This window comes from Hirundo rustica, chromosome 3 (genome assembly GCF_015227805.2).
Source record: "Hirundo rustica isolate bHirRus1 chromosome 3, bHirRus1.pri.v3, whole genome shotgun sequence".
In the NCBI taxonomy this organism is placed as follows: Eukaryota; Metazoa; Chordata; class Aves; order Passeriformes; family Hirundinidae; genus Hirundo; species Hirundo rustica.
This window is the reverse complement of record NC_053452.1, coordinates 19,078,951-19,099,638: the sequence shown is the minus strand read 5'-3', so window position 1 is coordinate 19,099,638 and position 20,688 is coordinate 19,078,951. Positions and strand designations below refer to the sequence as shown.

Sequence of the window (20,688 nt, the reverse complement as noted above, 5' to 3'; positions counted from 1 at the left end):
TAATAAAATATGTGCAGAGTACATGTGCCACGTGCAGAACTCATTTTGTCATTTTAACCTCTAATTGGCTCTTTTATTCCCTATTCCGTTATTCTCCCCAGTTCATTAGCAATTCATCAGAATTTCTACAGCACCTCTTGTGCCTTCTGTCTGGCTTTCAAGGATTTTGGAAGCCTCTCCACTTTTTTCCTGAGCACTTACGTAGTCCTTCATCACCCATTCCATCCCCAGAACACCCAAGATTTCCACCAGCTCTCTTACTAACATTCAATGCTCAAAGTCTTTCAGCTTCTTCTGGATCTCTCTTTGGAAGAGTGACACTGTGACAAGGAGAACATGTGATTAATGTCATCTTAAGCTCGGAGAGGCAGGTGAAAGTTTCCAGCCAGGAAAACGTACAAGGTGTAGCTGCACCTCCTGTGGTGGAAGGGCGGCAGCTTGGTTACGGCTCTTCATCCTGGGCAGCCAGAGGTTGGAGAAGTGGCTGGCACTCGATGGCATTGCCCAATGTCTTCAGTTTAGGAGAGGCTGTGAAAGGGTCAGGGCCAAGAATTGCAGCTCTTTGTATCTTATTGAAGAGAAAGAATGGTCAAACTTCATGCATTACAACACTCTGTCAGTCCTACTTTGTAAATACAAGCTTCAGTTTTTTAGACTCACTTTCTTACACAGATGTGCACGCTCATTTGAGTCTCTACCATGGTTCTCTTCATAACCTTTTTCCTAAGTGTTATATGCAGAAATCTGGGCACTGTGTTAGTCTTTTTACTACTGCTTGATTTTATTTGTGAAGTATACTATGAAGAATGTTATTTTAAAATCTCAATTAAAAAAAAAAAAAAGGCTTATGATAGAATAATAGAGAAAATAGAGAAAGCATCTCATGTTAATTAAGGTAAGGAATTTTTCTTTGAACAATCAAAGTTCTAGTAAAATGTATTTGTAGATCCATAGGTAGACAGAACTTCCTAGTATATTGAGGATCATTTTGAATTATACCAAGGCTGAATTAGTAGTGCAGCTGCCCTCCAAATTCCCTGCATAGATGCATTTCTAGGCAGTGAATAGGGCAGTGTGTTACTCCTTTATCCTCTTGAGGCTTCCACAGATCAAATCTGACATTTCCTGGTCTGCCTGGAATGACTCTTAAGTTCTTCCATCCTGTTTCACCTTCCCCTGGTTTTCCTGGACCTGCATGCCATATGCTGGAGGGCTCAGTTGTATTTTTTAATGATTTAAAATAAAAAAGTCAGCATTTGTCTGCTATTGGTGGAGATGAACAGTGGGATAAGTAGCAACATTAGAAGTGATGCAGAAGGAGATGTTATAGGGTGATTGTTGGAGATGTCCAAACCAGGAATATGCTGGGGGGACCCTGGACAACCAAGGCTCTGCAGGGCCTAAGTGTAGCACAGGGAAAAGGTTTCTCAGCACTTAGTGTTGAGTTTGGTGTTCAGATATTGTAAGGGCAGTAATCGGCTACAAGGCTGTAATTCAAATATATGATAGGCTATTTAAATCCCATTTGGACAAATACTTTTATTAAGCGTATCTCTGAACATGCACTATACTTTCATTTTACTGTCTTCCTTGGGAACAAAGTATCTGCATTAAATTTATGTGCTAAGAAACTAGTGCTATTTTTCTGCAGTACATATAATCTAAGAGTTTTAATAGACTGTAATCCTTCAGATTTTTATAGTCCCTTTTCTCCTCGGTATAAAAGCATTGAGAAAATATGTGCCTCTTGTCACTTCTTTGAGGTGATCAGCAAATACAAGGGGCACAGTATCAGCAGTGGACTGATACGCAGTAATATTTACACATTTCAGGAATACTTTTATTAGCAGATGTGTTTTTCAAGAATACATGGAGTCATGTGACTTTGGAAAAGTAACTTTGAGATTATTCTTCTGGTGCTTTCAGGCTATATTATGGGAGATATTCAGAAAGTGAATACTGTATTGAAGTCCTACTTTCATTTTGAATTATGGTTGAAAGTTACCTGATTTGTAGTAGTGCTGTTTTGCTCAATAAATACATTTGAGCAAAATACATTTCTTATATAAAATCTGTCCTAGATCATTTGATGCTGAATGGTTCTACCTTGGATGAAAAGCAAGTTTTCTGTTAGAGAATCCATTAATGTTAGAAAAATGATGTTCTCTAGATAGGATGCTGATGGTGTGGAGGAGGTGGAGATGGCAGCTGAAGCCTGTGAAATTTCACAGTTAAAGCTCAGTAAGAGAGTCAAGGAAGACAGGTTTAACATTTTCTCACCACCTGTTAGAGACCAGATACAAGTAGCAGGAAGAGCTGCCTTGTATAAAAACTTGTATCACACTTGGAATATGTAATTCTAAGGTCACACTAAGGGAAATGGAACCTCAGTGTCTCCTTTGGTTAAATCTTTTGCTTTGCAAAGAGTAAAGGTCTTTATAGATGAGAAATTCCTTTTGCTCCAACCAGTTCAACTTGACCCTGAAACCAGAGCTTCTGTATTTCAATAGAGAGTAAGGAGAGCACTTCTAAAAGGCAGTCAGATGCCTGTGAATTGTGTTCTACATTGGATTTACAGGGACTGATTCACAAGATCTGCCCCAGGAAGATGCCAGGTCGGAGGTTTGTATCTGAGATACCCAGGGCCGAGAAAAAAGCAGAAGTCTGCCCCAAAAACACAAGGCTTGTGAGCATATGGGCTTTAGTAGGTAGTTTGAACATAATATCGTGGTATACCGCAGGTTGGGACCCTTTTGTAGCACTTCCTCTGGTAGGGTTTTAAGCTCCTCATAGAACAGCTCTACTAAGTGAGTGAGTACCATGTTCCCCACATTAATACCTAGAATTGAGGGTTTAAATAGCTCCAGACTTTGGTAAGCCCTCTTTTTTCATTTTGAGTTGTGAACCATGAATGGTTTTAGTTTTTTGCATTAATAGTCTGTAATAATTACGTTTGTGTTCATAAAGTCTCATAAAAAATTGTTATCTGAGACATATGTGGAGACGAACTGCCAGGTCCTCAAGTACGCCTATGGGGAAGAAGCTTTTTTTAGGTACAAATTTCATAAAGTCTGAAGGGGTAAAAGCCCTTAAATCCCAGTAGGTATTTTGTTGCTGGAGACTGTTGGAGATTTGTAGCCACGCACCAATATTTTGTAAGAAATACCTGACAACCAAAGGATGAAGTAAGAGCTCGGTGCTCGGGGACAAGCCCTTGCCAGGAGTTAATGAGGGCTGAAGCGGGTTTGAAAAGCACTCCAGATGAGCCCCGGCGCTGTTTTCAGTCTCCCGCCCTCCTCGGCTCTTTCCCTTCCCAGCCGCCGGTGCCGAGGGGATGCCACTCGCGCTCTCCACGTGGGAAGGCTGGCGCGGAGCCCGCGGGTCGCGCAGCGCCGCTGGGCGCGGGCAGGTGAAGCTGCGGCGCTGGGCCCCGGCGCCGCTCCGAGGGGCTGGCAGCGAGGGCGGGGAGCGGCCCGGGGCTCCCGCGGCGGCAGGAGCAGGGAGGAGCCGCCGGGCGCTGCCGGAGCCCGGACCTGCCGCGGGGAGGGGCGGCCCCGGCTCCCGGCTCCCGCTCGGGGCCGGCGTTGGGGCGAGCGGAGCAGCGGCTCCGGCTGCGGGGAGAGCGGGCGCGGAGCCGGGGGATACCGGGATCGGGACCGGGCTGCCGCCTCCTTCCTGCCCGTCCGCCCCGACCTGCGGCTGGTGAGTGGCGAGAGCCGCGTCCCGTCGGGTCGCTTCGGAGCTGGCCGTGCCCTCAGAAAGCGCGAGGATGGAGGTTTAACTCTGCGCTTATTTACATTGCGATGCTGCTTTGTAATGCGAGTGGGCTCCCGGGATTGTGAGAGACTTTTCAGCTGGGTAGGAATGCCGGAGAGCTTAGCGCAGTACCCTGCCAGCGCTGAAGAGCCTGGTGAGAAAGCGAACCCCCTCCCGACTCGGGATCCGGCTCCTTGGGCAGATGCGCTGTGATAAAAGTGCTGTACGAGGTTTATCATTTGGCCCTCAGAGCACGGCTCAGCAAATGGGAGACTTGAAACCCACTCAACGCTTGGGAAATGAAGCGGGGGAAATAACCCAACAACTCCCGTGTTTAGCTTTCAAAGAAAATTATTGCTGGACTGATCGTGTAAAAGGGTTTTGCTGTGTTTTCTGTAGCCAAAGGGAAAGAATGCTCTGTGTTTATCAAATAGGTGTGACTGCAGTGTGTACCTGCCCGATGTGCCATGGCGTTCTCGCTGAGTCTTTGCCTTCTTTAATGTGCTGTAGAGGGACATTATATTAGTGCTTCTATTAAAATAGGAAGAAAAAAAAATGCTAATATTAGTAACAAATCTTGTTACTATGTTACTGTGTTCAAACATCGCCTTTAAATTTGGACAGAAAACAAAAAGTCTGATTCTAAGCAGATGGCCAAGGGGTTTCTTAACCTCTTACATAACATTAATGTAGGCAGGGTGATGGGAGGTATAGTTGGGGCTGTACCTTAAATTAGGGTGTTTCTTTTGTGTCCCTTTACAGCTGTAATAATTTCAATGTTAATCCCACAGCACGATGAAGTAAAAACCTGCGGAACTTTCGATGCAAGTAACTCCTCTTACAGCCAGAAAGAGAAATATTTTGGTTTCGCCCCACTCTGTGTAAGCAGGATTAGCGCTATTTTGGATCAGAATATTTGCAATTACAAAAACGTTAAAGTCTTTCATATGGTAATGGGAAGTCAGTAAGTTGTATAAATAAGATTTAGTGTGATGACAGTGTGGCAGTTGTAAGCAATGTCTGGGGTTTTTTAACAGCTTTCTGGGCTCTTAAACTGTGTGGAGGTATACACCTGCTTTCCAGAACTATGCACATTTTTTCTTGAAGTAGTGTGGTTCCAATAATTTCTCCTTGTAGCTGTATCTCATTCCAAAACTCAGAGTATTTGAAGCTTTTTTGGACTTTAATACATTTTTTTCCATTTTCCCTACATAAATATGCTTTTTTTTGCCTTTTTTTAAAATTAAAACTTTAGACTCATACAAAACTTCTGGAAGAGAATTCAGAGCTCCTTGTTGTTGCTTCTATCTATAGTCTAATCATATATATTGTACATTTTGGCTTTGAAAAGACTTCGTAGTTAAAGCACTGCCATCGATTTCTGTAGTCAAAGCCCTATAAATGATTTCTGGAAATGGTGTGCTGTTGTTTTGCTCTCTGTGCCAGGAGAAGTAACTTTAGCTTAAAAGCAAAGCAGAGTCTGTTTCCGAGGGTCTGAAGAATCCTGGTTTTCCCACCCTTTGCAGCCTTTCCCAGGTCCCTCACCCCATAGCTGCCGCTGGTGGGTCGCTCTTGTGCCAGCTTGGCAACGCTGCTTGCCAGTGTCCATCTGTACGTGAGCTGTGGTGCTGGCATGGTGACATCTGGAAACTCCCTGTCACAGGAATTGCGGTTCCCAAGCCAGCCTGCGACACAGGAAATGAACTCATGGAGTCTCAGGTTCAGGACAGGACAGCTTCAGCCTGTGAGGCTGTGGAGAGGGATGACAGGGACAGCTGGCTCTCAGAACACTTGGAGGAGGGGAAATTTCCCCTCTACAGACCTCTTCTGCTTCATAATTGTCTGCTAACTACTGCCTCATGGAACAAGGACTTAGATTGCTGAAAATCTGCTTGTTAATAGGATGACGTTAGTTCAGAAAATGGGTATTTATAGACTGTGCCGAAAACAAACTGACCATAATTGCATTTCTCAAAAATAGGAGCTGCGTTGTACCAGTTCTCAGAGCGAGATGGCTGCACTAGTAAATGTATCAGGTAAACTTGCTTGTTGATGAAATAAGAGTTTGAGACTTCCTGAAGCTGCAATACATATATTTAATATACTTGAAATACCTGGGGAAAAAAAAGGAAAGCACAGGGATGGCTCATTCTGAGAAGTGCCTGTGTTTTGTACAGAGAAAGCTTTTCAGGGAAGAGGTAGGGGTTAACAGCTGGAAAAGCAAGAATCGAGGTATTGAGAGAAACCAAGCACCACATATGATAGCATTGGAGTAAGATCTGGAGAATTTGAAAAATGTCTAGCTGAGAGCCAAAATGGAGATCAACAACCATAAAACATTAAAACGCAGTTTGACTCGCTAAAGACCATTGCGGTGATAGATAAGTAGACATCTCCCGTGAAACGCAGTATCAAACACCAGGCACTGCTCGTTGCTTCTCTGAGCGCCGCGAAAAGGCAAAGATACAAAGAATTCTGGTAATGTGAAGGAGGAGCAAACCCTCCTTTGGAGTGGCTGTGCACTGGCTGGCGCAGCAGACGAAGCCTGGAGAGGATTTAACTGAGTTTGCAGACTGTACCACTACTGGCCACGTTGGAAAACTTCAGCGTCTTAAAGGACTGCAAGGCCGTCACAGTATTTCATCTGGAAGGAGCCTTAGCAGGTAGTGCTGGGATTGGTAAATGTTGCTTCTTTTAAAAATGCACTGCTTCTAGACTCCAGCTGGTTTAGATGAATTTTAACGTGAAAAGACATTTTTGTTACTTTGGGCGTCGTCTTCATCTCAGAACTATGATGCTTTGTAGTTGACAGGTCTGCAAAATCCATAAAGCCTGGGCTGCTTCAGCTGGCTGCGTGGTGCCATGCTGACTACAGCTGAAAAGCTTTAGATAACTTCGAAATGAAATTTGAATGTTGTGCTACCTTAAATGAAAAATCTGAAGTCTTAAAACAGTTTAGTTTAGGTTCTGTGCAAGTTACAGATTTGGGGTATTTTTTTTTCTTGTATGGTTAAAACAACCCTCAACACTTGGCTGTTCTCTTTTGTCTTCTAAAAAATCTTTAAATTATCTGTACTAATATATTAGGTTATACAAAATTTCCACTACGTCATTCTCTCTTGGATTTGCACTTCTGTCATTCCCAATTGCAGGCATTATGAGCCCAGATGGGATTTGTTGAACCAATATTTTTTTAAGTCTGGTTGGGTTTTTTTCTTTTTCTTTTTTTCTTTTTAAGAAACTTAAATCAAGGAACAATTCTTTCAGTTGCAGCCAAAGGAACAGGTGAACTTAATCCAAGTTTTAAAAGAACATGCTACTTGGGGAGCACCAAATCCCACATAGTTTGTGTGGTACAGCATTACTTTATTTCCTGAAGGGCTTGCAATGCCGATGGCAGCTGACTGCTGGGCGAGCTGTGTTCACTGTTAGCTCCACGAATAATAGATGGGTTACTCCATAAAACTGTCATGAAGGAACATCGCCGCTGCAGACCGTGGTACATTCCAGATATGATGCTCGTCCAAGAGTCGTTTTGAACTGCAAGGCTCAAGTGCTTTCTGAGCAGTCACTGCTATCAAGAGTGCAGTAATTGAAGACAATTCTGGTTTTCTTCCCTTAGCAGTCCAGCTGGCATAATTTCTACGATCATGAGATGATCACATTTAAAATACCTTGTGTCCAGCTACAGACATGGGATGTATTAAACATGCAGATTACCACTTTTTCTGGTTGTATTTAATCTTCTATTAAGTAGGGCTGCCTGCGTTAGAGCCTGTATTTTCTACAACCTCATTATTCAGAATACCTGTCCACTGCTTCAAAGCTTTCAGGTGTAAATTTTTGTAGTTCTGAAAACCCCACTCTACTGGAGAATGCCAGATCCTAAAGCAGTCTGAGGAGTGCAGCAAAAATAAACTTCAATATTGAAAGAATTCAGAATTCTCAAAGAGTGAATTTTCAAAGATGCTTATTTTTAGATTTTTTCTTTTTATGATTATCATGTTCTTAGATTTCCCATGCCCATGTCATATTAAAAATCTTACTACACTTTTACTTGTCACATCTTAATTGGCTTATTTATTCATCCTCTAAAGAAAAGACTTCAGTTAACTATTTCATTGGGCTATTGTTACATCTCTTTAAATTCCCAGTCACTGCAATTGTGGCAGAGGAGACAAAATGCCGTGGAGAGTTAAGAATATAATCTAAGAATATATTTTGGTGTGCCAGCTGCAGGTGAAGTTTTGCTGTCAGGAGATTTAGAGTTCCTTCCGTAGAGAGGGACACAAATGAAGTACCTTAGTACAGGATTTTTGATCCCCTCAAACTCGAGTGAAACAAAACTCAGATGATATTAGCCTGGTCAAATTCAATGACTCAAAATAGAAAAGTTACCAAACCAAGTGAAAATGTACAGCCCAGCTGACATTCTAGAGAATTGGTTTGAGTCCCAGTTCTTCTTAGCTGTGACTGAATAAAATATTTTATCAGGTGGCTACCTTAGCATGCAAAGTAGTCTTGCTTTAATGTGTCATTGAGAGAACTTCAAGGCAAGCAGGTGCTTCCATTGCCTCTCTAAAAGACTCCATAAAAGTGGACAGAACTCAGGAGTTCCTCAAGGCTTAGGAAAAAAAGAAAGAATTAGCTCTGTCTGTTAAAATGCTAATGTTTGAAATGGTTCATGAATTACTTGTTCAACAGGAGAACAAAGTCAGAATTATATGTTGTGGTACTGATGATTTTTTCTTCAAATTTGGTAGTTCTAGAACGTTTCTGAACAAAAGGTGCACAGGTAGCTATTACATCTGTGTAAAATAAAGCATTTATCTTTGATCATATGATGAAGTGGAGGCTGCTGAGCTGTCTGGACAAAAGCTGCAATTCCCATGTCAGCGTTCTCGAGGGGCACAGATACGCTGAAGGGCCAAGCCCGTGTGTCTGTGCTGGGATTGCCCAGCTGCTGCGGGCACGAGTTTGGGCGTCTGTGTTTGGCACGCGTGTGCCTGGCACAGAGATGTGTGGTTTCCTTCATGAGGTGATTGAAAACAGCTACTAAAAATGAATGCTGCAAGTGACGTGGATTTAAAGCAAAAGGGTATGTGTCTGTCTTCCTGAAATACCAGATATTTGCAGTCTCTCTGTCCCTTCTGTTTAGTTATGACAGCAGACAGTAACTTGGATCAGTGCACAGCAGTTTCAAGTGATAATATGGATGAGTCCAACTAACTTAGAAACAAATGGAACAGCATCACCATGCAGCTTATCTCTTAGGTGGGTGAATGTAAAAATAAGTGGCCAGAAATTCCTAAAATGCTGCCAGACCTGGAGAGGAGCTTTCTCTGCCTCAATGTCCAGCTCTCACTTTGTCCGCTGAGGTTTGACGTTGCCCGCAGTGCGAGAGAAACCAGACTGCTGAGACGCAGTGGAATTTCACATAGCTGATAGGTCTCTTCAGACCAAACTGAAGCTTAGCCTGCCCCTTGAATTTACTCTCTGTGCTCAGCAGAAAGTCCTCCTTGGGCTTGACTTGCCTGGGCCAGGGGAGGGGAGGGGGTACCCAGCAGGAATGTGTGGAATTGAGGGCTGGAGAAATTTGCTTGTCAAGCAGCATATTCTCCCGTTCTGAGTGGTTATCTAAATGAAAGTGATTTCCCAGGGCATCTGGCTCTGCACATGATCTAGAACAAATAGCAGAGGATTAATTTTTGTTTCAGAAGTGGAGGATTTCGCTCTTCTCAGGGAGATGCTAGGCGGGGGGCTGCCAGGGGGAGCATTCCAGTCGGCCAAGCACTTTCTGCTCAGAATTAGCATTCCGGCGGTCAAATAGCTCAGCTGCCTGGGCAGGCTTAGCTCTGAGCACTCAGCAAAGGTAGCAGGGAAGAAAAGGAGTTAAAACTTCCTTGCTTATCTGCCTTAATCAATGTATGTTGTGTCCCTCTGCAAAGTTCAGTGTCTGTAATGCAAGCCTTGCAATTTGGACTTGCAATGCTGTTAATTAAATTTGGTATTAAAAAGTCAAAGCTGTTGTAATTAAGTGATTCTGTTTTTTTCAGTGTTGATTTATTCTTCTAAGTACTACATAATTGGCGTTTTTCTTCCTCTTTCTCCTCCTCCCTCCCCCAGGCCCACGTAAATTGGGTAGCAAACTTTTATCTGAGTGTGGTGTTTGACCTTTCGTGTTATTTATCAGAATAACAATCTCCAACTTACCTTTTTATCTTACTAAAACAAAGTTTTAGTTAACATGGGGAAAATTGGCTGCTGTGAGCACCTCACACAAGTTTTGATCTTGAGCTGTGGTCACTTCTACAATTTTAATGGTTCTCATTTACCTACATATTGCCTGAAAAACCTTAGGAGAAAATCTTTTAATATCCTTTATTTACAACACGGTACATTATGTACTGTCTTCGGAATACATGTCACTGAGAAGCAAGAGCTTCTCAGCAGTAATTCAATCCTGGGATTATTTTTTGTCAACATGGGAAAAGCATGTAGTTGTATTCTATCTTTTTAGTATTCCTAACAGTTCATTTTGAGCTTCTGCTAAGGACCTGGTCTACTATTCAGAAAATTTGATATGTCTGCTGAAATGGCTTGATTTATTCAAATAAGGCATTTCAAAATTTCCTTATAAACATGAATATGCCTCATTTTTATTAGAAATTGGAAAAGAGGTTACTGAAACCAGCACACTGTTGGTTATTAAATAATCTCCATTGTGTGGGCTTGTCTCCTGCAGGTTTTCAAAGCAGGTAAATTGCAATGTGGATGGTGACACCACTTATACCAAAATCTGTTTTTATAAATAGTGGCTATAGCTTAGTTTTGTGCACAGTGATCTTGTTCTGTGCATGTCAGCCATTACTTATTAGCTGTGACACAGATGCTGTCAGCTCTCTACTCATTTGACTTACAATTTGTTTAATGACTGAAAATTGACATAACTTCACTCTTAACATTTTGTTGAACAGATTTAAGTACTTTAAAACATTCCTGGCAATGTAGGTGACTCCTTTCTATTTCCCTGTGTTGTGGAAGGAGAAGCTCAGAGCAGAGTTTTACTCACGTTTAATCCAAAGTTATTTCTGAGCATCTGAAAACTCTGCAGCTCTCTAAACTATGCTTTATTTGTTTCTTCAGGAACATCAGGTGTCCACTGAGAACTTGGAGCATGGCTATGAGCAACGCCAGTGACTCTGTGGCCCTGAGCAATGGCAGCATCTTGTCAAATGCTGCTGGCCCAGGGGTCGTCGCAGCGAACGACGGAGACATCACGGTCCAGCAACTCCCATCCAAGGAAACACCAAGAACAAAGCCAAGTCCAAATGGCTGCCTGCAACTAAATGGTACAATCAAACCATCCTTTCTGCCTTTAGACAACCAAAGAACTCAGCAGATGTTGTCGCAATGCTGCCACCCTTGTCCGTACCATCATTCTTTAAGTAGCCATAATAGCAAGCAAGAATGTCATTCAGTGGTTGGCAGCTCAGCGCCATCTCCTATGACCTCGTGCTGCATGCAGCCACACGCTGAGTACTCAGCCTCTATTTGCCAAAAACACACCCCTGTCTATCAGCCTGCCTGCTGTCTTCAGCCCTCCCCATCCTTCTGCCTTCACCATCAGTGGCCTGACCATTTCCAGCATCAGCCTGTGCAGCAACACATTGCCAGGATAAGGTAAGCAGCTTGCGTTATTTCTTAGTTCTCAGGTTGGGTAAGCTTTCTCAGAACTGTTTTATTTTCTTACAAAAGTAGAAGATCTGAAAGGAAGAGGAACCAAATTTCTTTCCCAGTAATTTTGCAGATCAATTTTCAATGCATTTCCAAGTTATTAATTCCAGAAGAAGCCAAGTCAGATTTGTTTTGCCAGGCTCCATGAATATTCCTGAAGTGAATTATTTCTTTCTTGGGAGAAAAAAAAAGGCTGTTTTGTTTTGGTTTTTTTCCTTCTTGGGGATTGTTTGGAAGCTCATTAGCTTTTTTAGAAGAAACAGGGTACACCTCTATTGTGTAGAATAAACCAATATAGAGATAGCTAAGAATATGCTGAGAGATCTGTCTACATAGTCCAATCAAAACATGTATTTCCTTAAAAAGTTGCATTGAAAAATGCTTTCAACAATTCTATTCTCAAATGTACAGGGTGTTTTTTTTCTTTGTCAGGCTGGCTGGTTCAGTGGGTTACCCTCCTGTCTTATCTGTTAAACTTCAAAATTGTGCTCAGATTGAGAAATTTGGCATTGTTCCAGGTTGTAGTCCTTTCTGTTCTCCATTTCATAAGAACCCGTCTCTTTGTATTTGTTAACTTTGGAGTTCCAGAGCTTCAAGAAGGAACAAGCACAAGAAAGATCTTCTGCAGCCTCCTGATCCTGGGCAAAATCAGTCAATCTAAGAGGCAGTTTCTCAAAAACAAATTACCCATTGAAGCAAGAAGCTTTGAAGCTTTTAAGCAAGGTTATTATTTTCTCTGAGTTGCAGTTGGGCTAAAAGGGGTGAATTTTCATGGGAGCATTAAAAACTGTTCTCCACCATCTGCAACTTTGTTCAAGAACTTGGAGCTACAAGTGTTTCTCAGTCAGTTACAGTGATTTTTGTCTTGATAAAATATATGAACTAATTTTAAACTCCTAAAAATAGCAGACTGGGAAAAACATTTAATGTAGAAAAACTCAAAGTGAATACAGCTTTTTCTTCTAGGTGAAAGCAGATGAAAATAGCAATGATGGTAATACAGAGTGCAAATCGGCTTTCTCCTGCCAGTTATTCCACTTACAAATGGAAACAATCTTAGTTGTCACAACTGCTTACAGTCAGAGATGTTTTTTCCACGCCATACTTGTTTAAATGTCAAGCAAAGATATTGTATAATTTTGTATGCAAAGGTATGCAGGAAGTTGAACTGTTGTAGGATCAGTCATACTTTTCAAACTCTCGGAATGGTTACATTGATTTCACTGTTTTTCTCCCTGTGCAGCAGGGCTGTTAAACCTCATCTGTATTCCGTAGTCATGAGGAAGGGAACAAATTCCATCCATAAGTTTGGGTTTCTGGTTTTAGTCTAGGAATAAAAACAGTGAAAATTTCTTCTGGATATGATAAAATAATGTTTTCTGTTGCGCTTCACAGATACAAGAACTGTTTGAACTGTTCTGACGGGCTCTTGAGCCAAGACGCTGGTTTTTCATCTTGCACTTCCTTGCCATACCATACACTTCTACAAAAATGTACAGAAATTATTAATAATGAGTTATGGTGAATGGTTTGTCTTACTGCAAGATGTCAAAGCAACGACACTTTAAAGCACCTACACTTATATAATCAGCTCTGTCTGTTAGCATAGCCTGCATGTCCCTATCAAATGATTACTGGGCTGCTTCCATGCCTTTTCACTCTAAACTGCCTGTGGCTGCCTTAATGGACAGTGTATACAGGGTATACACATCTGACTATCACTTAGCACGGAACCAAAGACTTCTTTTTTCTCTCCATACTCAACAAGGTGTGTCTAAACACCACAGTCTCTCATTGCATTGTGAAGTTATCACCCAGAGAGGCCACTGTCAATGTAGACATGTTGGGAGATGGTAAAAACTGGGAGCAGATGGATGCAGCATTGCAGGTGGATGGATGTGCACTGAGGAAGAAGCAAACTGCCTCATTTGTGGCTACTTGGCAGTGCTAAAAAGGAGAGGTGATAAATGTGTATTCATTTTTTATGTGCTCAGGTAACTTCCTGTAAACAGAGGAGTAACATTTAGGTGTGTGATATTTCAATGTGATCATTGTTCCACACTCTTAATTTTATTGCAATTTGAGCTTACAATCTGCACAGCAGCTTCTTCTCCAAGTATTTTTATTACAAGGTTCGTTGGAAATCATCCAGCTTTATAAAAAGTGCATGTTTTAACAGGGTTATTTCAAATGCAGGTTCTCATACAATACATTAGTTAAATTCAGTATGTAGTCAAAATACACCTAATTTAGCTTCTTTCTATTTTTAAAAAATGCATTCAAATGTTGTTATAATTTTAAGAAGGGGGAAAATAGGCAATTAGATAGAGCAGGGTGAACACTTTGTAGAATGTATCACTGATGCTTACGGCTCTGGGCAGGTAACCAATTGTTTCAGCACAACAGGTTTTGTCAGGTTTTGAAGCCCAAGGCTTAACATTTGTCAGTGACCTAATATTAAAGGAATGTGGCTCTGGTATATCATTGCAGATTGAAGTGAGTAAAGACAGATTGAAATAATGCCACACTTGTCCTATCCTCTTAAAGCTGGCTGGATCTGGAATTTTGTAGAGGGTTCAGCTTTGAAGTTTAACTAAATTACATGGAAATGTCATCTATCCACCATATCTTGAGAGTCTGGACAGCTGTTATTTTTTTTAGGTTGGTGAAAAATTCTGTAGCATGAAAGAAAATATTTTTAGTGGTTGGTGTTTTGCAGCACGATTGTGATAAAAAAACCTCTATTGTAAAAGTAGGTAAAAGTGGTCAACATTTGATTGTAATGATTCTGATGATTTTTTAGATGTTTTTCTGAGGTTGGAAGATCTTGAGTAATTGTGTTATTTTGCATGCACATTTAAGAAGTAGCTCATGTAAACACGTTCATACCTCTTTTTTCAGTGGCCATAATATCTTGACCACACAAACACACCATGGGAAATCCTAGCCACCTCTCCATATCAGAACGCAATTGTCTGGGGGATTGATTTGCTTTCTAACCATTTCTAAATTTACCTGTGTAGGAGCAAGGCACATATAATTCTCTTCAGTACTATTGGATTTTTTTTTATTTTTCCCTACTCTGCCCCTTTGGAGAGCTCATGCTGAATTATCCTTTTTGTTGGAATGGGCTTATGAATCTCAAGAAAACTGGGGGCTTAGACACACTGGAAGATAGGTAGTTACTGTAGTTCCTTTGCTGCCACCTGCTTCTGTAGTCATCAGCAGCCTGCACCAGGGTGGAGTAGAAATGGGGAAAACCAACTAAATAAGGCTGTGAAAGAAGGATGAAGATTGATTCGTAACGACTGGAGGCATTGGAGTTAGGAGTCCCTAGGGATAAGTAAAACCGTGCAGCCCAGTAGCGTGCTTAATGGGATGAAAGGAGGATAGAATAAACAGTGAACAGTTGCATAGTTCTCTAGGAGAATTAAATACCATTTAAAAAAGCCAGAAAACTCTTACAATCTTTCCTGGTATTTTTCCAAACCTCTTCTTCATATGGGAATGTCTGCATGTAAATAGGAGAGGAAGAAGAAGGACGTGCTGAGATCATTCTGGAAGTCATCTCAGGATTGTGGAAGGCATGGAATTACAGTGGTGGGATCTCTGGTACCAAATTGGATTGCTTCCCTCAGACATGTATGGGAAGGTTTTAGTGGGAAAACACAGGTTAAAAGCTACCTGTATGCTTGTTAATCTTGATGCCAACTCTGCTGGAATCTCTCCGGTGATAACATTTAGAAGACTTAGGTCTGTGGACTCAGAGACAAAAGGGAGGGCAGAAGAAATCAGGGAGCTGTGAAGGAACTGCTGGTGCTGCTGCTAAGAAAAATGCTCCAGACTGCCAATTTGTGCAGTGCCTGCACTTTTGCAGTATCAAACCAGTAAATTCAAACAAGCACTCTTGGCTCAGGGTGAACCTGCTTTGTGTCACCCACTGTTATTACTTTTTTAGACTATACTGTTAATGCTTTTGACTAAAGCAGACAAGTAAGGAAAACTGTTCTGAAAAGCTTCTGAATTATCTGTGGTTAAAAAAAAAAAAAAAAGGCTGAAAGGGTATATGGGATGATCTCTCCACAATCATGCAATCATCTCAAGCTGGAACAGGAAAATAAAATCTGTTTAAAGCTCCACAGAATCCTTACTTTGGCTAAAATTTAAGAATTGTTCCTCATCCCCCACCAGCCTACTTTGGAGGTTTTAGCTCCCAAAGCTCACTTAGTTTAAATTGCTGGATTCAAAGTTTTTGCTTGCTGCACCAATTTATTCTCTAAGGAAGGCAAAAAACAGCGTCAGGAAAACTGGTAAAACATCCAGACTTCTTGTACAACTTGCTTTCAGTTAGATTTAAACCTTCTTTTGAAGTGTTTTGGCATTGCAGATTTATGTGGCAGTTCTGGGATTCTGAGTTCTGCTGTGTCTCAGCGTTCTGTGCCACACACTGTTTAAACAGTACTGCAGATATACATGAATACTTACACTGTATTTAATACTTTAAAACAAACCTCTATAAAAATGAAAAAGCTGTGAAGTGAGGATAGAACACTACAGCTGTCTCTTACCCATTTTAGATTTTTCCCTGTAGTTATTTGGCATTAAGATTAGGACCAGAAAAAAACAAAAATCATCTCCTGTTTTTTCAAAAAGCAAGGGAATATTTGCCAAATACCAATCTTAATAACAAGACTTTGTTATGAAACAGTTCCCTGCTTGATTCCAGGAAAAGGATAATTGTTATCTGGTACATTCTGCATAGCTTGCAGAGCTGATTTTGCGTATACATGCGTATAAAATATTTTCAAATACCCTCATTTCAGCAACATGAACTATTCACAAAAATTTTTCCATGCAGCTTTTTTAACAACCTATCCTATTTTGAAAGTTGTTAGCTTCTGTTTTATTTGATGCATTAAAAGATATTTTTCTTTTCACCTTTTATATGAATTGTATACTAATGTCTTTTGTACTAAATACATATGCATATAACAATTTAAAAATGAATAAAAGAGCTTTTCTGCCTTCCCCTAGGAAGATTAAAAATAGGAATCCTTAAGAAGAAATCTTTAGGTCAGGTTTCTGCAAGTGGGATTTCTGAAATGTTTTATCAACCTTTAGCAACTAAAAGGCAAAAGCTGTTACCATCATTTCATTCAGTGTTCAGGGTGTTGCAATCTTTTGGTTCATGCTATAGATCAGGAGTTCCTGAAACAATACAAATTCTGGCTGTATTCTCATTCGAGCCATTTATTCTATGCCAAAATAGGAGTTCTCTTCTTCTTACTATGAAGGATTAGCAACCCAATGGCATACTTGGGATTTTGATGTAGCTGAGAAAAAAGAAAAGGAATGCAAAGCCGTCCCATGCAGCCATCTGAATCCAAATGTGGGGTTCTCTGTTGTGCACATGTGGAGAAGTAGGTCTTCCCCTGTGACCAAATTATCTGGTCCTTTTTCTTTCTTTGATATAATTTTTCATGTCAGTTTAATCTGAACTGTGCTTCTTCTTTTTCACACATTTTTATTTTAGGCTTGCATGATCTCCAGGTGTGGTACCTTAAGAGCTTTATTCTGGTCTTATTAATTCATGTATTCTTCTCATTACAAACATTGGGCATTGTTGGCTGTGCAAACAGCTTGCTGCACTTTCTGGAGCTGAAAGCAAAAGGCTAACACACAGAACACAAATAAAAATGCCATTTACAATTTGGTGGCTTACCAAATTAAGAATAGCATGACTAAGAAAGCATTAAGTACACTTCAAAGACCCCTGTCATTCTGGGCTGTCGGAGGGATTTTTGCAGGCTTCTTAATTGTACTAATTAAACATTAGTGTTTGTCTAGACCTCAGGTTGTTTGGAATCAAGCATTTTTGCCATAGGAAGGTGGTGCTTGGAAGGTTGGTGCTTTGGTCTGAGTGCAGCTGAGTACCAGCCTGGCTGTAATTTGCCCTGCAGGTTCTGCTCCTTAGGGAATTCAGGTCCTGTGTGTGCTTGAAGGTGAATTTCCCGTGCCCTGTATCCCTCACCTTTCCCTGAACAGGAGAAGAGCTCACTCATAACTAGCAATCTGCTGGGCCTTTGAACTGCTGTCTTTAGAAGATGTAAAGCTGATAATGGGAGGGAAACCGTAAAAAACATGGTTCCTTTCTTTTGTACTAAATTGACTGGAAAACCAGCATCAGCTGTGCTCGTTCTGGAAAAGGACTAATTGCTGTGGGGTTTGAGATTACTTTTAAAACTAAGCATTTATGTACACTTAGGAAAAACCCACAACATGCAAAATGATGTCAGTTTGCTGGAATGTTTTGATGATGTACAGTTGTTTTCGTGTACTTTTAATTTAGTAGTTGTAGTAAACTTGAAATGGGAATAAGACACACCAGACAACAAACAACAGTCCAAACTATGCAAGACCTGATTTTCATCACTCTTTAAGGGATGAATTTCGAAATATTTGCATATTCCTACTCAAAAGTTCTTAGTCTTCCTTCTGAGGGGAAAGTGCAGAATGATCAACATCACCTTTAGAAAGGTCTTTATGAGTTACCATCATTGTCTGTCTCTAACTCCTTCCAAAATCACTTGTTCTCCTTCTCTGATATTTCAGTGTTGTCTTCATCTCCTATAATAATAATTGAAGTGCATGCTTTTAATTGGTCAGGGGTGCTTGAACAGCAAAACAAAGCAAAACCCCAGTCACAGTGCAAGATGGAAATACAGAGGGTACCTGAGCAATTCGGAATTGATTTTGCTGTACAAAAATTGCAGTGAGATTCTACTGAAAAAAGAAGTCTCTTAAAGCCCGGACTATCAATGCAAAATAGAAAGGAGATGATACCACTACCAGATCAGTGGAGGTAAGGGAAGTTACAGGTAGAAATCCTGATGATACTTCAGGCAGCTAAGCCTCACTATTTGCAAGTGAGGGTGTGTTTTAGTTATTTTCTAGTAAAATCATAAATAGATTTATGTACTGGACTGGAAAAGCTTATTTGCATCATTTCTGCCACTTCTCCCACGTTTTCTAGTATATTAATGGGATACCTTGCCTCAAAATTCTTATATTTCCAGCTCGTGGGATGTTTAGTTTGTTGTCAAATGGATGAACTTTTACAAACATTTTGCTGAACAGCTTTGATTATATTAAATCTGGTTTATATTCTGTTCAATCCTAGAGTGCTTTTTTGGGATCTTAGATACAATGCTGGAAACCTTAAATGTTCAGTAAATATTTCCTTTTTTTCGCTTGCTTGTTACCGAGCATACAAAATTTCATGTCAGAAAATCCAGAAGATAACGTTGCATTACATAAGTACAAGTTTTCATTAGCACTAGCAAAAGCAAAAGAGCTTTCTTTGTGGAATTTCATATTCAATCCTTTAAAATATATTGTGTTGAATACACACTTGTTTTATATCACTTAAAAGTTGCAGCATTCTGAATGACTAAATTCACAGATATTGGAACAGGAGTTCAACACTGAAGAGAAATACTTGACTGAATTTAGAACAAAGATCTTAAGTAACAGCATTTTCATTTGCTGCAACGGATTAAATATGCAGAAAGATAAAACCCATTGTTTGTCCCCATAGTTAGATGAATAATTTGGAGAAAATGGAAGTGCTTTTAGTCTATCTTTAGAAGAGCTCTCTGGTCAAAGGAGGTTTTCTGAGAGTGAAACTGAGCTCCCTGGCGACTTAGAATCACAGGGGTTTATATCTGCACAAGGGGGAAGACAGAAGCATGTACCAGTTGAGGTGTGATTTATGACACTGCAAATCTCCTACTCCAGAGCCAAACTTCCACGTGCTTAGTATCAGTCATTAATGCCTATAAGAACATGCACTTAAGCCTGCGTGGAGAGATGCCATCATAAAAATAGCCACTCTTGGACATTTCCATTCTCCTTGGTACCAGGAGAAGGGGTTTTTCGTCTGTGTATGCTGTGTTTCCTTGGGTCATGTTAATTTCCTGTCTGTCAGAGAAATACAAGATGTGGCTGTGACCTTGCATTGCTCCATTCAACTGGGAAGTGTAATAAAAACAGTTTTGAAATAAAATATTTCTAAGGAAGGGACTTTTTGCCAGTAAAAATGTTGAAAACTACTCTAGTCATCATTTAAATCCCAGAACATATCTATTAATTTCACTGTAATTACCAAGAAAAGAGAAAAGACTAATGGTTTTAGACTTGTGAAGGATCTTGAAATAATATTAGTCTGTTCCAAATTAGCTGTTGGCTTGTTTTCAAGTAATGATTCATGGTGGTATTTTACTAAGCTTTTTCTTTTCTCTTTAATAGTTCAGAACTTTTGTTTAATTTGCCAGGCAGTGCTCTATGTGGTCCTACCTTCAGTGGTAAATATATATATTTAAGGAATATATATATAGCTTCACTTAAACCTTTTGAAGACATGTATACTTTAAATTGTGTATAAACTTTGCCATTTAAAGGAGGGAGAATCCAGTTGAAGTATCGATGGCAATCTTCTTATTGACAGTTTTGGAGCAGTGTTTAAAAGTGGCTACACTCAGAGAAAAGTTTAGGGAGAGAATACAGGAGAAGTGTTTGGAGGGTCTGTATAACTTGGCTCCTTCATATCTTCTCAGCTTTTCCTACAGAAATGATGATTTAATTCCTTTTCAAGACAAGTGAACCAAGTAGGTGCTGTAAAGAAAAAAGGTAACTTTCCTAGTGGTTGATAATATTTAGTCAGTTGTTGAAGGTGAAAGAGGAAAGACATTAGAAGTCAGTATTGCAAAAATGGGTTTCTAAGGATCCTTAAACTGAAGACTTGGTCAGTAAATCCTGGGCTCTTATGTGGATACCATCCCTATGGAGCAGTGAGGAAAAGGAGGGGAAAAACCCAACAATCCCCCCAGCCTTGGAGATGATTATAATAGGATCATTTCAGTTTCAAATCACCTGTTTATTATAAATTTATAGGAGTTTTAATTTTAACATGTAATGAGTTACACAGGGTTAGAATAAAAGAGATCACTTCAGTTGGAAGGGACCTGCAAGGATCACCTGACCCGTTCAGCGCTGACCCAGTTAAAGCATCTTGTTAAGGGCATTGTCCAAATGCCTCTTGAACACTGACAGGACTGGGACATCAGCCCTTCCTGAGCAGGTCTGGTCAGGTGTTTGACCGCCTTGTAGATAAAGAAATGTCCAGTTTAAACATCC

General features: G+C 40.5%; 1 protein-coding gene across 6 annotated transcripts in view; it reads left to right on the top strand.

Annotated features, from left to right (window-relative positions):
• Positions 1-20,688, top strand: part of DISP1 (dispatched RND transporter family member 1) — an 85,775-nt gene that overhangs the window by 42,946 nt on the left and 22,141 nt on the right. For 5 of the 6 annotated variants that reach the window (XM_040059428.2, XM_040059431.2, XM_040059429.2 and 2 more), the window contains one exon: positions 10,903-11,439. In XM_040059428.2, coding sequence (XP_039915362.1) covers positions 10,934-11,439 — 506 coding nt within the window. In that variant the 5' untranslated portion in view covers positions 10,903-10,933. Of the gene's footprint in view, positions 1-3,635; positions 3,703-10,902; positions 11,440-20,688 lie in introns of those variants that run through there. The other variant, XM_040059433.2, reaches the window with a different exon arrangement.